Here is a 15,448-nt window from a genome sequence, read left to right as displayed (position 1 = left end):
GGGCGGTGATTTCTAATCATTATTACATTCAGTGGCTTCAGCGGACCGGACAGTACCGGAGTTAGGATCGAGCATATCTATTGTCAGAAAAAGGAAATTACGACACATCAACACAGGAAGTTGTTCCTACATGTTGCGTCCACTGTTTTCGATGTACAGTTGGTCTTGAAGGTCAGAAATTATTTTTCTGACAGCGCTTGGTGTATATTTTGCGGTGAAAGCGTATTTTTTGGAGCGGCTCGGCTCGACTAAATTGTTATGCCACCATTAAACAGTTAAAATATTTGATTTTTGCATTTTCTTGCCTTTTAGTTGTGCACAAAATAATATTTGCACTTTTATTCTGAAAGGTGCGGCCCGGATATAGTTTAATGGGGAACATGCTTTCTCGCTTACTCTGAACTTTGTTTATATACCTTCAAGCCAATGTGTTCCATCTAACCACACTCCACAATGAACAGCTGTAGAAGAATGACCTGCGGTGACTGGATATCCGGCCTGAACACCGTCTTTCTTCGGGTCAAACCAGGGACAAAGTGCCACCGGTGCTCGGGGACAGCACCGATCCTCAGCCAGAGCCAGGCCACCACCTCTAAACACGCTCCGGCCTCCAACACGGGAGAGAAACCGCGGCTGAGAGCGATAGACCTGGCCCGTAAGATCCAGCAGGAGAAGACGAAGCCACCGGCGGAAACGCCTCCTGTGTCCGCTCAACAGAAGAGGGTGGCGGATCTGAAACGGTTCAGTCTACAGCTTCAAAATGTCCATCCTAATGTGCTGGCCAAACACCTCCACAGAAGCGTGCTGTACCAGGATAAAGATGTAGTTGTGATAAACAAACCTTACGGTGTTCCTGTCAAAGGTAAAGCAGCAGGAGCTGGAGGCCGACTGGAGAAAGTCCACAGTATTGATCTACATAGATTTCATTCTGAATACAGTGAGAGAGTTTGTGAGAGAGATTTTTTAATCGATGTGTGGGATATTGTTCGAAAAAATAATTCATATACGATCGTTTCTTTACAGCAGAAAAGATTAGTCAATTAATCAAGTAGTTGATTCACAGGGCAATCGTCAGTTAATCGTTAGTAAAATGCCACAGATTTTCTGGTTCCATCTTCATCAAGGTTAGGATTTCCTGTATTTCTCAGTTTTAGGACTGAACCCACCATTATTTTTCTATAGATTCATTTGTTGATGATCTTTTTGATTAAAATACAAACAAACAAACCCTGAGACCCAAGACAGTATCTTCAATTGTCTTGTTTTGTCCAACCAACAGTTCATAACTCAGGTATTAGACTTAAAATGAGAAAAACAGAGAAAAACAGCAAAGCACACATCTCAAGGATCAGTTGACTGTTAAAATGATTACAGTTTAACACTCTAGATCGATCATTTGTTTCAGATACGCTCTGTTTTGTGTCACTGTAAATTGAAGAGCTTTGCGTTTTGGACTCTTGGTTGGACAAAACCAGCAGTTTCAATTGGTCACCTTTGACTCTGGGAAATTGTGATGGACATTTTTCACTATTTTCTGTCATTTTTTAGACCAAAAGATTATTCCGTGGATTAATGGTTAATGAAAGAAAAGCTTAGGTTGCAGACTGTAATTTCTTTTTGTGTATCTGCAACATATTTATTGTATATACCCATACTGTGCTAATATTGTGCCAATATTGCCAATAATATTGGACTGCTGATATAGTGGAAGGGCTCTATTTCTATGATGGTAACTCCATACATTGTAGTGTTGGAATAAGATGCAGTGCTACAGTACAACAGACATTATTAGATATAAGCAGAAATGTCAAATCACCTGGACCTAAATACATGATGGTTTGTTGTTGCTGTCTCTCAGATGGCTCTGGGGTCACGTCCATCTCCTCTGTGCTTCCTGTTCTCTCCAAAATAATGGCTGGGATGAAGATCAAGTCTGACTCTCAGCTGCTCACCTGTCTGGGACTAGAGAAAGAAATATCAGGAGCTCTCCTGCTGGCCAGGAGCGAAGAAGTAGTGGAGCACGTACTCAACCTTGACAGAAATAACCAAGTGCAGAGAAAGTACTGGTAAGATACAGTAAGGTTAAAAAAAAGGAGTGACAGATTGCTCTTCCTTATTGTCACGTCACATGCTGCCGTGAACATGTCCTGTATTCACTTTTCTTCCTCAGGGTCGTCACAGTTGGTGTTCCTGTGCCGTCAGAAGGAGTCATTGACATTCCCATCATAGAGAGAGAGGTCACAGGCCCTCAGCCACACTATAAGGTTCTCTTCTGCTGTGGTTTTGATGCTGTAATAATTAGTTGTTTGCCAGTTAATCAAGTAACAGAAAATTCACTCCTCATTTAATAATGAATTGCTGTAGTTGTTAAAAATAGCAAACCTGCACTGCTTTTAACTTCACAAATGCAAACTTTCTTTTCTGTGCTTCAAGTAAGTCATTGCTTTGGTGTCGTTGTAGGACTATTCGTGTAGTTTCTCCAGTTTCATAACTTCTTTTTTTTTTTATTTTCAGATGGCTCTAAGTCCTCTTTTCAGAACGAATGATGCAGGCGATGGTGTGACCAAAGTCCGCAGCCATCGGCAGGCCCATCCTGCAGTGACCAAGTACAGAGTCTTGGACAGCAGCAATGGTTGCAGCCTTGTGGAGCTGCAGCCTTTTACTGGTAAGAAGGATGCTTTTTGGAGGGACCTTGTCACAGGAAATAACTCCCAAATCAGTGCCTTATATTTCTTTTTAAGAAGACTTGACTCATTTTCTGCTTGTCTGCTTTCTTGTGTCCACAGGAGCCAAGCACCAGATGAGGGTTCACATGGCGTTTGCTCTGTCGTGCCCCATTCTTGGTGACCACAAATATTCCCACTGGAGCAAACTGGCGCCTCAGGTAAAACATGTTCACAACTTCACAGAAATCCAGTAGTATTAAATAGTGGTACATGAAGAAGGGAGCAGCGCTAACGTCAGAAAACTGAGTAACAGCAGGCCACTTTTGCTTGACTGAAGTATGCAGATTCTGAGTGGCATGCATGTCACTAATGCTCCACAGCATGTGATGAATGCCAGCAGAATATCAGCTTCATAACACCAACAATCAGCAAATGTCCCTTAAGCGAGAAAGAGTGGCATATTATTGGCTGCTTCAAAGGAGTACAAACTGAGACATATCCAGGTGTCAAAGCTTGATTGGTGGATGCCTCTAATGCTGCAGTTGTGTTTATCCCTGCACTCCTTTGAACCATTCCTGAAGAATTATTGCCCAATAAAACTGAGATTTGTTTAATTAAAAGTACTGCTGCATGATGGTAAAGAAAACATAGAAAATTGCTTCTACAGATCGATGTTAAGGTATGCTTTGATGTTAAGGTGTAGAGTTACAGATATTAATTGACTGAGTGTAAATGTCCACCCTGCTGGCCTGTGCAGTGATGCATCACCTTGAAGACACACCAATTCAACAGTTGACAAAGTGGAGTTGAAACCAAGATTTATCAGACATTAGCTGCTGTATGTGTGTTTTTTATGTTAACAGGCAACAGTGTGATGCAGTTTTCAGATATGACCTTTTATACGTGTATTTTAATGTTAACTGTCACTCTATTAAACCGGAGACTTTTAACTTCCTGAGCCAACTAGCGTCTTATACTTTCATCTCCCTCCCACATGGCTAACATTTTGATTAGGTGTCTTATTGTGTGACTTTAAGGTTGTGGCAACTCTTATGGTCTTGTCAATCCTGAAACCTCCCCTATCTGCAAAACAGTGCCTTTCTAAATCTGCTTTTTGGCTGCTTGTGCTCGTGTATATTACTAAATATATACAAATTGCAGAAATGACATGTCTTCAAGAGCTCAGTCTCTGTCTGTCACAGAATATGTGTTACCTTCCATAATAATCACAAATTTGTTCGTTTTGGTGCACAGAAATTACCGGAACGTGTCTTGGGAAAGCTTGGCCTGGAACAGAGCAAGATCCGGTACGTTCCTCTTCATTTGCTTGCTCGACAGCTGACGCTGCCGGGAACCAGTCAAGCTCATATCAACGTGTCCTGTCCCCTGCCGAAATACTTCATGCAAACATTGACTCGACTGCAGTTAACTGCCCCTGATAAAGACGACTCTAAATAATCCACTCTTCGTTGTGAAATTCTTTGAGATCCAACAGACGTCTCAGCTGTGACGGATTTCAGACTGCAACATTGGGGAAAAAGTGTGTCATGCACACCATTGAAGTTAAATAGGAAATTAATTTATATCAGGCTGGATTACTGTGAAGTTTTGTAAAGTGATCAAACACAGAAGAGACTCTGTGGAACATGACTGTACAGTGCTATACACTTTTAGTAATAAACAAATGAAGCAGAACTGTATCACAACTATTTTTGTCTGTGTCCAAATGTACATGTCATCTCAAGGGAGGCACCACTAGGCTACGGATGCTGTTGGTGTGACAAGCCGTGTGTAAAAAGGCCCACAACTAATCCTTATTTCAAATGTCAACATTCCCACAGACAACACAGTACTAAATACTTTTCGTTTCTGAATTGTTTGACATGACTTTTGATACAAGGATTAACACTGTGTTAGCTAAACAAAGATGCTTCTATCTGCATATCCTGTTTAATAACCTACTATACATACAGGAATAAGTTGGCAAATATCCTTGATGGGCGTTTCAATCACTAGCTTTGACCTGAGAACAATGTTTCCAATCTCCTGAATGACTACAATATAGCACTTGAACTTGTGAATATCAGAGGTTCAGCTCACGCAATGATCCACAAGCATAAATTATAGCGTCGTTTTTGAAAAAACAGGCACAATTTCTTCAGCTTTGAAATATATCCATACATGATCCAAAATGCAGTCGGTGTACAAAAAAAAAAAGCTGTGGGTAGTGGTCCCTGTAATTGTCCAGTAAGATGTATCATAGTGGGACTTTGAAGAGAAGTAAGACGTGGTTAAAGGTCTGAGGTTAAGTGGTGAAGGGTTAAATATCCTCATATTATACTCATAAGACTGACTTACAGGAACATTTGTGAGCTCAGAGGGCAGCAGCCCAGGAGGTCAATCATAGTCCAGCAGTGGTGAGACTAAAGCCTCCTTTACTTGCCCTTTCAAAGGTTACAGAGGCAATGGCTTACAAAGGTAGTCAAGAGAAAGAACAGGCCACCGCATCAGCTGAAAACAAAAAAAATGTAAGAAGAGGAAAAAAAACATCTTTGCTGTCATGATACACTCCTCAGAGAGAGATGATTGTTTCAGAAGCTGTTCCATTTGATTTGAGATAATCATTGAGGTTTATAGAGTCAGGATGGATACTGCATAGTCAACAGTCAGTGTCTGGAGAGCTAGTTCCCATGAGTCCAGCCAGTCCTCTCAGTTTAGCTCATGTTGTCTGAACCGGCACTGATGATCTCCTGGATCTCTCGGACCACAATGATGCGGGCCAGCATGTGCTCCACCTGCTGACCCGTGAGGGGCTGAGACGAGTACCACATCGGGCTGTTGGGTGCAACAACGGGCTCTGGAGTCATGTAGTATGCGTCGTTGCGTCCCTTAACGCTTTGAGGGCTGGAGAAGGAAAGGGGAGTTAGGTTTTTTTGTGGGTAAGAATTATCTAGTTACACAGGATTTATGTGATGAAGTGTTACTCACCATTTGAAGAGGTAAAAGTCATAAAGTTTGATGGGGCAGCGAAGAGGATTTTCAGGATCCTCGACCTGCTCTTCATACATTTCATCTGCTCCTGAAACAGACGTCACACAGCAGGTCAACATGGGAATTCCTGCAGTCAAAGGCTGTGATTCATAGCAAGACTTAAACGTGTGGCGTGTAACTGTGTTGAGCACCTTTCTGTCCTGCACTGTGGGGACCTTGTCCTTTGAGAAGGCGGATACTGGTTGCTTTGTCCTTGGCGTTAGCTGGGTTCTTCCTCGTGTTTCTCAGGACCTTGGTGAAAGCTACTTTCAGGTGCTGCTCAGGTGTCGTCAGGCGGAAATGCCTGTGACAAAGATATATTTTGAATATATCTAATATACATATCTTGTGTCATTAAAGAGATTCAGGTCATTCAGTGCTGAGGTGGTTACTCACTTAGTGTTGAAATACATTAGAGTTGTGAGCAATGTGGCTGGTGAATGTGCACCAAGCTGTTTACACTCCCACAGCATCTCCTCTGTCACGTGGCTTGGAATGATATAACCTAAGAAAAAAACGCATGAGTTAATTTTCTCACTGTGTGCTGCCAGTGCAGTCCTGATGTGAGGCACGCAGCACTCTGTTGTATGTTACTTTTGCCAACGACATTATAGTCTCGTTTTTTTGTCAACAATACTGCATGTTGATATAGCCACAGTGCTTAATGATTCTGATGCCGTCTTGTCATCATCTCATCTTAGTCATAGGAAAGACAAACAAACAAAAGGTTGCTGATGAACATATTTAGTCGTAGTTAAGTCGTTAACAAAATTAACTATAACTCTTGCTTACCTAAAGGATGAACACTGGGTTTCCAACCATCCAGGATTTTGTGTAAACACCCACAAAAACGTGTGTAATACGGATCAGAGAAAATATCATCCACACGTCCATTTTCGCAGAGATACTACAAAAAGAAATGCACAGGTTGAAGCTTGAAGTAACTTAGAAGCCTTTTGACGTGAAACACAATAAAAGCACGGGGATACTAACCTTTTGTATACACAAGAAAACATAGTATAGAACATCGGATGCAAATTGTTCTTCGTCTGATCCTCGTGCCTCGTGCGTCATCAGGGAAAGACCCAAGTTTAGCTCGGCTACGGCACTGGACACCAAGTCTTCTTGAAAACGCAGGGGCTGACGACCTGGACACAGACACAGACAGATGAGCAGAGGTTTAGTTTTTATTAGTGCTGTAAAGTTTAAAATCACATCAGGAAACAGAACAAAACTTTTATAGCTTCCTGTGGTTTAAAAAGGTACACATGATGATAGATATCAGTGCTGTTTGACAAATGTGACACATCAATGTGTCAGCGGTTGTTAGTTGACTTACGGCCAATAGGTGCAAGTGTTGCCTTTTCCTGCTTGTTCATCTCCTCATTTTTTCGCTTTGCCCAAAGGCGCCAGACCTCCAGGCCTTCCTCAGGCTTTAGACAGACAGGAACCAGAATCTCTGTGGGAGGTTCAGCATGAGCCTCCGTCTCTGTGTGACCCTGCACAAGACCAAATTAAAACATCAAAGTGACAGCTTTCTGAGAAAGAGGGCAGCGGGGACAAAACACGTATTGATGGTCACATGATGATATATATAGATACATAATTGTATAACTGAGTAGTAATGATTTGCATGTGATTTTTTGAGACCAGTCTGAAAAAGACCTAGATCGCAGGTATTGTTCTAAGTATTTCTTTCTTGCATGTATTCCACATTTTTTCACTCTTATCACAGCATTATGGTTCATTTTTAAGATTCATTTTTAAATAAATTTTATGCAATGAGCTATGCATTGCATTGAACACAGGATACATTTAGTTCCACTCATACTGATTCGGGTCTACAGTATGGCTGTAAGAAAATACTTTGTTCGAACCTGCAGATGGAGCTGCTGTTCCTCTTCACCTTGGCCCTGTTGTTGATTTGGGTCCCATATGTGTACCGACTGTGTAGTGTTGTAAGTCCCTCCTACAGTCTGCACTGCCACAGGGATGTGAATGTTCCCGTTCATAAACTGCGCAGGGAACAGGGTCTGTACTATTTCTTCCTGTGTCCCAGCGGAGGCCGACTGCACATCTGCAGACCTTGCTGAGGTACTGGGGGACAATTTTTCCTTACCATTGGCGGTGGTAACTTGCACTGTGTTGTATGTCTCCTGTGGTATGGCAATGTGAGTGACACCCTGCTGCTGTGGAGTGGAGTAAACAGGGATGGTCCAGGTCTCACCTGTGGGACCTGTGATTGTTCCTGTAGCGCTGTACAGCTGAGCGCTGTCGACAGTGAGCAAATCTGGTCGTAGGGACACATAGCTTTGCTGCTGCCCTTGAGGGATGGCAAGAACAGTGGCCACCTGCTGGCCCTGTGTAACGGCATATGACACAGCTAGAGGGACATCCACCTTACGCTTCTTGGCTGGTTGGACGACAGTTGAGACAGTGCCGGACCTCCTCTCTGCCTCCTTGAGAGAGTCCTGTTGCTGCGAAGGAGACATTGCCTCTATGGTCTGGATCTGGATCTGTTGGCCCCCTGGCAGCTGAATTTGCTGGCCACCCTGTAGCTGAATCTGCTGGCTACCCTGTAGTTGAATCTGCTGGCCACCCTGTAGTTGAATCTGCTGGCCACCCTGTAGTTGAATCTGCTGGCCACCCTGTAACTGAATCTGCTGGCCACCCTGTAACTGAATCTGCTGGCCACCCTGTAGTTGAATCTGTTGGCCAGCCTGAAGTTGAATTTGCTGCCCCCCTGGCAGCTGAATATGCTGTGTTCCTTGTAACTGGATTTGTTGGCCACTTGACAACTGGATTTGTTGTCCTCCGGCTACAGCAGCAACCAACTGCGCCTGAATCTGTGGAACACAGCTGACAGTGTCACAAACCAGCAACAACGCATCACATGGATGGACTTGATTTGTGTAATGATTTAAATAAATCCTGTACCTGCTGCTGCTGCTCCTCTGTGAGCTCTCCCTGCTGGACAAGCTGGGCTGCTGAGATTCCCTGTAGGTCCTGCTGAGAGGGGGAGGCCACCTGAAGAACCTGGCCTACTGCCTGGCCCTGCTGCTCCTGAATCTGAACCTGGCACAGAGGGGAGAGAATGAAAAGTAAATACAGAGCAGCTCAAACAGTCTACATGTCACAGTGAATCAGGGAATTACGACAAAGAAAGAGTTTCTCTCCACCCTGCAGGAAGGTCACATTTGTTACAGAACTTTATCTTTTGTTGTTAAAGTGAAAATCCACCATAGAGATCTTGTCAAATGTGGAATTTTCCAAATTGGCCTTAAGTCATATTTATACATTCAAGGATACCAGTGCAGCAGGAGAGAGAAGGTGAATGACTGATCCAGCTTTAATATGTAGCCATGGCCATCTCTACTAACAACCAATAGGGAGCAGGGAGGCTAACAACCACTGGAGAATTCATTAAGGATTGAGTGAATGTGTTACTGAATGGATTAATATGGACACTTGCATTTAGGAAAGAATACATGTTACTTGTATTAGATTCACTATTAAAATAGTGGATTTGGAGTTACCTAAAAGCATTAATGCTAGAATATCTTACTAGCATTATGAACATTTGCACAGTAGAATGGAAAAATATAAAACGGAGAAAAATCTGATGTTTTGAATTCCTTACCTCTTTCTCAACAGCAAGTAGATGCAAGTATCATAGCTGACAGAACAAAGCTATTTAAGAACTAAAACAATTTAGCTCATCCACACTGCTTTCTCATTTCTTTTCCTCTTGACGTTGAGTAATGACAGTGCTTCTGGACCTGGCCAGCCCCATCTGTCTTGTGCAATTTAAACACAGTATGTCACTGTACAAGAAACTGACACTGATGTATACACTAACCTGCACTTGAAGTTGCTGTTCAGGCTCCTGATGCACAGACAGATGAGGTGAAATGTCTGCCGAGGTCACCTGTACCTGCCATAAAACATGTAGACATGTGAAGTGCAGCACGCTGCACCACACCACACCACAACAATACCAATAACATCATTCAACAACCATAATAAAAAGAGGAACTGCTCTTACCGGACAAGCCAGCTCCAAGAGAGAGCCAGCTACCTCAGTGCTGTCGGTGTAGATGCAGTTGGAACCCTGCTGCTGGTACACCATGGCTGTGGTGGTGGACGCCCCTCCCTGCTGGCTGAACTCCTGCAGCACCTCTGGGCCCTTGGCGAGAGACTCCAGGAACTCCTTCATCCTGTGCTGAGGCACAGTGCGGGCCTTCTGCCGCACATACTCATCAAAGGAGACCACCCCACTCTCCTGCTCATTCATCGTCAGTTGACCTAGACAGATGAGAACACATTTTCAAACATCTAAGCAAGTCCTCAGCAGCTCACATTAACAATGGAGTGTACTGAAAGCACAGGCATCTATAATGGAGAATATTCTAATGAAGACTGGGCAGTGGTTTACTTGCATTGGCAATTGTATAAGCACAACATAATTAGCTAATGTCATTCAAAATCCTTGCTAGTTCAATAGAGGGACGCTGGAATAACAGTAAGCACACGGGACAAAGTGCATGTTGGCTCGTAATACAATGACTGTGCTACGCTTCAACCTTTTCCACTAACTTGGACATTACAGTCAGATATAGCTCACGGCTAAGTCTACATAGTTATACTATGAAAGACAATTTTGGTTAAATGTTTATAAAGCCGCCTATCAAGACAGTAACTATGTGTTTGCTTGACTTTATGTAGTGACTGTCTAATAATAGTGTCTACGTGGTTAGCATGCTAGCTTCGCACAGTTAGCAAGGCACTGTGTTGCCATAGCCCATATGGATAGTTAGCTGGCTAGCAACCGCTAACTGTATTCAGCACCGTCGAGTACCAGTGTGATGTCTACTGCAAATAATGCAATTAAGCTACATATTTTGCCCACAGGATAACAAACATCTAAGCAACAGTCCACCCACTGCAATAACATGACGCTAGCTAATAGCTATGCTAATGTTAGCTAGCTAGCTCGATGGCTCTGGATCCTGTCATGCTACCTTAAATAAAACGAAATCCTCTCCTTTCCGCCAAGGCACGGTGTTTAAAACTAAAAAGCCGATAAACGTCTAACAGCTACCACCAGCATGCCATTCACTTGGCTACATAGTGCATGTAGCGGCAGTGTAATCCCGTAAACAATGCTGTGATTAGATTGCGATAGAAATTTAACAGCGGCAACGAGCAAGCGACGTCTGACGTCTGCTTATTTCGGGGCGAGATCCGGGCAGCTTTCGGTGTAAAATAAGTTTCCTAGCTCCGGCAAAGCACTGATTTATTTATCCAATTGAATCCCGAACGGTATTACGACAGTTTGCGCCACACGGTTACATGCAGAAAAAACCCCTCCTCTGTGTTTATCCAGTGAGATATAAAATGACGGAAGTATAGGCCCCGAAAACAACGCGGCTCCTCTCCAGACTGCTCTGTCAGGCAACGGCCTGCCGCGGTGTCCTGTTGAAAAGAGTTGCCATCCTGACACTAAGAGCTGCAGCACTATGTGGGCTCTCTGTAACTGTGAAATGAAAAGACATAAGACATGCAGGCACGGAAATGTGTCTTTTCAAATGGGCTGAAAAATCCCACAATTTGGAGACATCTGTACATGCAATATTACTTATTACATATTCTCTTTCTCGTTGTCTGGCACTGAGAAGCAGTGAGGGGAATAACAAAAGTTGAAAATTTGCACTCATATATATGCAGTCAGATCGATCTATAGATTAATTCTGAATGAAAAGCATTCATTATAGGTCATTCTTTAGAGGAAGAAAAAACAAACAAAAACTCATTGCTGACTTTGGTTGTTTATTGGCCTCATGATGCTCTCTGTAGGTTAAGTTGTGTTAGGTGGGGTTGAAAGCTCTGGAAAAACCTAGTAAATGGACCTTATTTTGTCAGACCACCTCCTCATGATACTGTTGACTCTGCACTGCTGGACACTGGGTACCAAGCTCCAAGTTCAATCATTTAAAAGTGACGCATACACATGTATGAAGCAGTGTTTAAATGCTTCCCAGGATGTTCTGATGATGCCCGCTACACATTTGAATGCATGTACCTTTAACAGAATCTAACTTCCCCAGTCTGCCTTAAAGAGCCAGGCATGTGCTACTGAGGGCCTCCCCCTGTTCGCTCCACAACAAACTGCCTCTTGCCCATCTTAAGGTGGACCATCACAGATGTACTGTGTGCATAGGCTATGTCCTCTTCACACTGAATAGGAAAGAGTTAATTCCCACACTCACTGCAGACTGGGATCCTGCAAGGGCTCTGGTAGAAGCGGTGGTGGTAGTGATACATGTGTATTAATATTCTATCTTAAATAATATTGTTTACACACCATCTACTCTCCACATGTCATGTTTGGCATAAGCCCTCACATATGCTTTTCAAAGCAATAAGTTTAGTTACCAACAATACGAAAGTGTTCGTGTCTAGTTGGCTTCACATTATCTCTTCATGTGACTTTGTGCTACTGTAAGAATCTTAATGTAATCCTTTGGAGAAGGGATTTACCTTAACACAACTGTGGCAGGTGAGACTTGGGGGCTTTGATTAATAGTTTTTTTTAATTCAAGTTTTTCTTTTTTTTTAAAAAAAATCTACAAATGATAGATACTTTATTAATCTCCAAAGACATTAACCTGGAAGTTGGTTGTTAAAGCATTTCCTTTTTTTTCAGAATTGGGCCCTGGGATTGTGGCTTTGCAATCTGTTTCTGCAGGTGACATTCAGGATGGGAGGCTGCCAAGTAACCAGCCGGTGCAGTAATGGTAAGACGTCAGCTTGAAGGCTAGATGGGTGTGAGCTCGTCAGTAAATCCAATGTGTTCCACCCTCACTGTGATGCTCTTCAGACACCCACATCAGAAATCAGATGTTACACACAGCTAAAGACTGGGTGCTGCCCATGAAGCACGGAAAGGAAGCAGGATACAAGGAATCACAGGTATATCTGAGTTCGTTGAGCATTTTAAAATCTTTGTGTTCATTTATGGGAGAAGTTGTTTGGACGAAGGGATATTGTGTCTCGATAATGTTGTGAAATAAGTGTCAGTATCAGTTGGGAAATTCACCAGGATTTAGAACATTGCATGTGAAGCTTTTATTTTTACTGCTTTTGTATTTGTTTTGGAGGCAATTCACATTTTATCAAATGATACAATCGCAAACGTGGTTTATACTCCAAGCAGAGTTAAAATAAACGTAAACAGAAATAACATTCATTCATCATCTAAACTCACCTGAGGTTGCATTTGGAAAATCAGGTCACCTCGAAATCTTTATGTTGTGCTGAAAAGAATATCAGTATGCATACTACTTGTGTTCTATTGTCTGTTCTAGTCTAGTCATTTCAGGCATTTGCGATTAACATTTCTTCACATGATGTGTGATCATTTGAGGTGGCAGCTTGACATTTGTGACCTTAAGGTCACAGACAGATCAGCCTGGCTCACGCTGTGCCAAGTTTCTGCCAAGCTGTGTCATATGTCTGCTGAGACACACCATCCACAGAAGTTGTAGAGTGTGAAAACTCACTGTATTACACAGGAGAGTTATTTATAAGATTTAAATGTGAGATTAACTGTCTGGGAATCTGTGTGACTCTTTACCAATCACACAAAAGAGTGTACTGTAAAAATACGGCATCCTGTCCATGACTAAGGGTCTAATTCTGGAGTCAGGTGTCAGCAATGTCAGTCTGATGTGCACAGCTCAATATATTTTCAAGATGTGGAAATGTATTTCAAATATTTCTACTTTACTGTTCTACAGGTCTTGGTATTTCATTAAAAATGGGGCGTTCATATTTGCTCCTCATCACACTGACTGCGTCTCTCTGCTCACTTGGAAGCCTAATTCAAACTTCACATTCACTGGCCAACTCTGGTTCAGTGAGAATGACTCGAGGCACAAGCAGAAACAACAATGCTCCAGACAGTTTGTCCAGTGAAGTCATCTTCCATTCAGTGGACGGCAGTGACTCTGTGGAGGGCAGTGGACAGAGTGTCGACAGTACAGCAACGCAGAAGCTCATCAATCGGGCGGTCATTTCGAAGGAGCCCGAGCGAGCCCGCAGTGAAAAGCGCTCTGGTCCTGGAATCGCATTAACTGCGACACCAGTGCTGACTCTACACCACTCAGAGGTTCATGACCTAGGAGCTGACAGAGCTAATACTTCAATTACAGGATCCACTCACTCCGGTGTGCACATGATCTCAGAGGAAGCTCTCAGCCACAGAACAGCTGAGGGACAGTTAAAACCGAGTCATATCTCCACAGTAAATGATGATTTTCTTGATGGTAAGTGAAAATATGAAAGTTAATTTAGGTCAAAACATATGCCATATTCCTAATACATTTTCTTTAAGTTCTTCCTCATCAGAAATAAGATTTTTCTTCTTTCTTACCCTCTGTCTCTCCGGTCTGTCCTCAGGTGCTGACAGCCCCAGACTCGCCGTCCAAAACAATGTGTACTCCATGATGGACCAGAACCTGTCAGGACCTGGAGGTCCCTGTGTGCTTGGATTTACTCCTTGTGTTCTTCCAAACTTTAATGGCACTAATTTGCTGTGGGATGACATGAGACGCACACTGACATTTGCCTGGGAACTACATGTCTTTGGATCTGCCAGCCTTTTCATATTGATGACAGTCCTGGCAGTTATGGGATTGGCTGGTGCATGCACTCTTCCTCATCCTGTCTGTGATGCCGTGACTCTGGCAAATAGTCTCCTGATCCTGGGTGGTACTCTGCGGGGTGTCCTCCTCCTACTTGATCCTTATGGTACCCGTCAGATCCTGTCTCGTGCTACTCTGGCAGCACTCCACAATGTTCCTCTGCAGCTCCTTCTGTGGGCACAGGTCGCCCTTGCTATGGTCACACTCAGAGGGTCGAATTTATTACTTTTCCCACCAAAGCTGCAGCACCCATGGATGGTTGGAGGGCTGGCTATATCACATTGCGCCCCATTACTTTTAGCAGACCTTTTCTCTCCAACTTTGTCCCCTGCTCTCCCTCTGTTGCTACAGACCCTCTCCCTCTGCTGGGGCCTCCCGTTCTGCATGGGAATCCTCCCTAAGTCTTGTTCTCATCTACATCCCTTTCTCAGGTCCTCTGTGCCTCAGTGGGTTCCCTCACAGAGGATTGAAAAGCGTGCAAGGCGGGTAACAGCAGTGTGCGCCTTCCTTGGGGTTCTCTGCTGCAGCCTCCAGATGTACAGTCTCCTCTGGCTTTATGGGCTGCTGGGGAACTGGAGGCGCTTTGGTTGGGGCTGGTGGCTCAGTCAGTTTTGGGCCAGAATACTTGAGTTAGCTTGGGGATTCTCGTTGCTCGTCCTGGGATCCTGGATCTTCTGGATGCCATCTAGGGGTCATCTGAGGGGCGAACAAGGACAGAGCAGGAGTGAGGTGCCTAAAGGGGTGGCGGAGACAAGCTTGTGGGGTAGATTCTTGGCCGGCATACAGAAAGGGCCACTAAGAAAATCAGAGAAGACCTGGGAAGAACTGATGCCAAGTAACTGGGCACAGTATAACCTGTCTAGAGCAGGTTTCAGCAACAACGTCATGTGTGCGTATGATGATCAGCCATCTACCTACCTATCAGTCATGCCAGAATACAAGCCTGATCCTGTTAGCAACAGCAGCTCAGACTCTCAGGCTGCATTGCTGTGGCAAAAAGTTGGTGAACGTGAATGCATTCTTTCTCTTATAGAATTTGACATGCGG

At 43.6% G+C, this 15,448-nt stretch overlaps 2 protein-coding genes across 3 annotated transcripts; one reads left to right on the top strand and one right to left on the bottom strand.

Moving 5' to 3' along the window:
• Positions 1-252: 252 nt before the first annotated feature.
• On the top strand, positions 253-4,510 carry LOC121615246 (mitochondrial RNA pseudouridine synthase rpusd4-like). Its single transcript, XM_041949518.1, has 6 exons — positions 253-862; positions 1,859-2,066; positions 2,171-2,264; positions 2,515-2,665; positions 2,787-2,884; positions 3,921-4,510. The coding sequence occupies exons 1-6, from the start codon at positions 454-456 to the stop codon at positions 4,122-4,124; spliced, it is 1,164 nt and encodes a 387-aa protein (XP_041805452.1). The 5' UTR covers positions 253-453; the 3' UTR covers positions 4,125-4,510.
• Positions 4,511-5,084: 574 nt separating this feature from the next.
• LOC121615136 (glutamine-rich protein 1-like) lies at positions 5,085-11,143 on the bottom strand. 2 transcript variants are annotated; one of them, XM_041949336.1, is made up of 12 exons: positions 10,718-11,143; positions 9,742-10,001; positions 9,556-9,630; positions 8,634-8,771; positions 7,574-8,542; positions 7,036-7,195; positions 6,690-6,844; positions 6,489-6,603; positions 6,093-6,201; positions 5,849-6,000; positions 5,655-5,745; positions 5,085-5,570 (listed from the first exon to the last, which is right to left on the bottom strand). In XM_041949336.1, exons 2-12 carry the CDS (start codon positions 9,988-9,990, stop codon positions 5,381-5,383), a joined length of 2,403 nt encoding a protein of 800 aa, XP_041805270.1. In that variant the 5' UTR covers positions 9,991-10,001; positions 10,718-11,143; the 3' UTR covers positions 5,085-5,380. The 2 variants fall into 2 exon arrangements, with proteins under 2 accessions (XP_041805270.1, XP_041805279.1); XM_041949345.1 differs by having other exon boundaries at positions 9,556-9,624.
• Positions 11,144-15,448: the final 4,305 nt, after the last annotated feature.

This window comes from Chelmon rostratus, chromosome 2 (assembly GCF_017976325.1).
Source record: "Chelmon rostratus isolate fCheRos1 chromosome 2, fCheRos1.pri, whole genome shotgun sequence".
In the NCBI taxonomy this organism is placed as follows: domain Eukaryota; kingdom Metazoa; phylum Chordata; class Actinopteri; order Chaetodontiformes; family Chaetodontidae; genus Chelmon; species Chelmon rostratus.
This window is presented reverse-complemented; position numbering and strand designations above follow the sequence as displayed.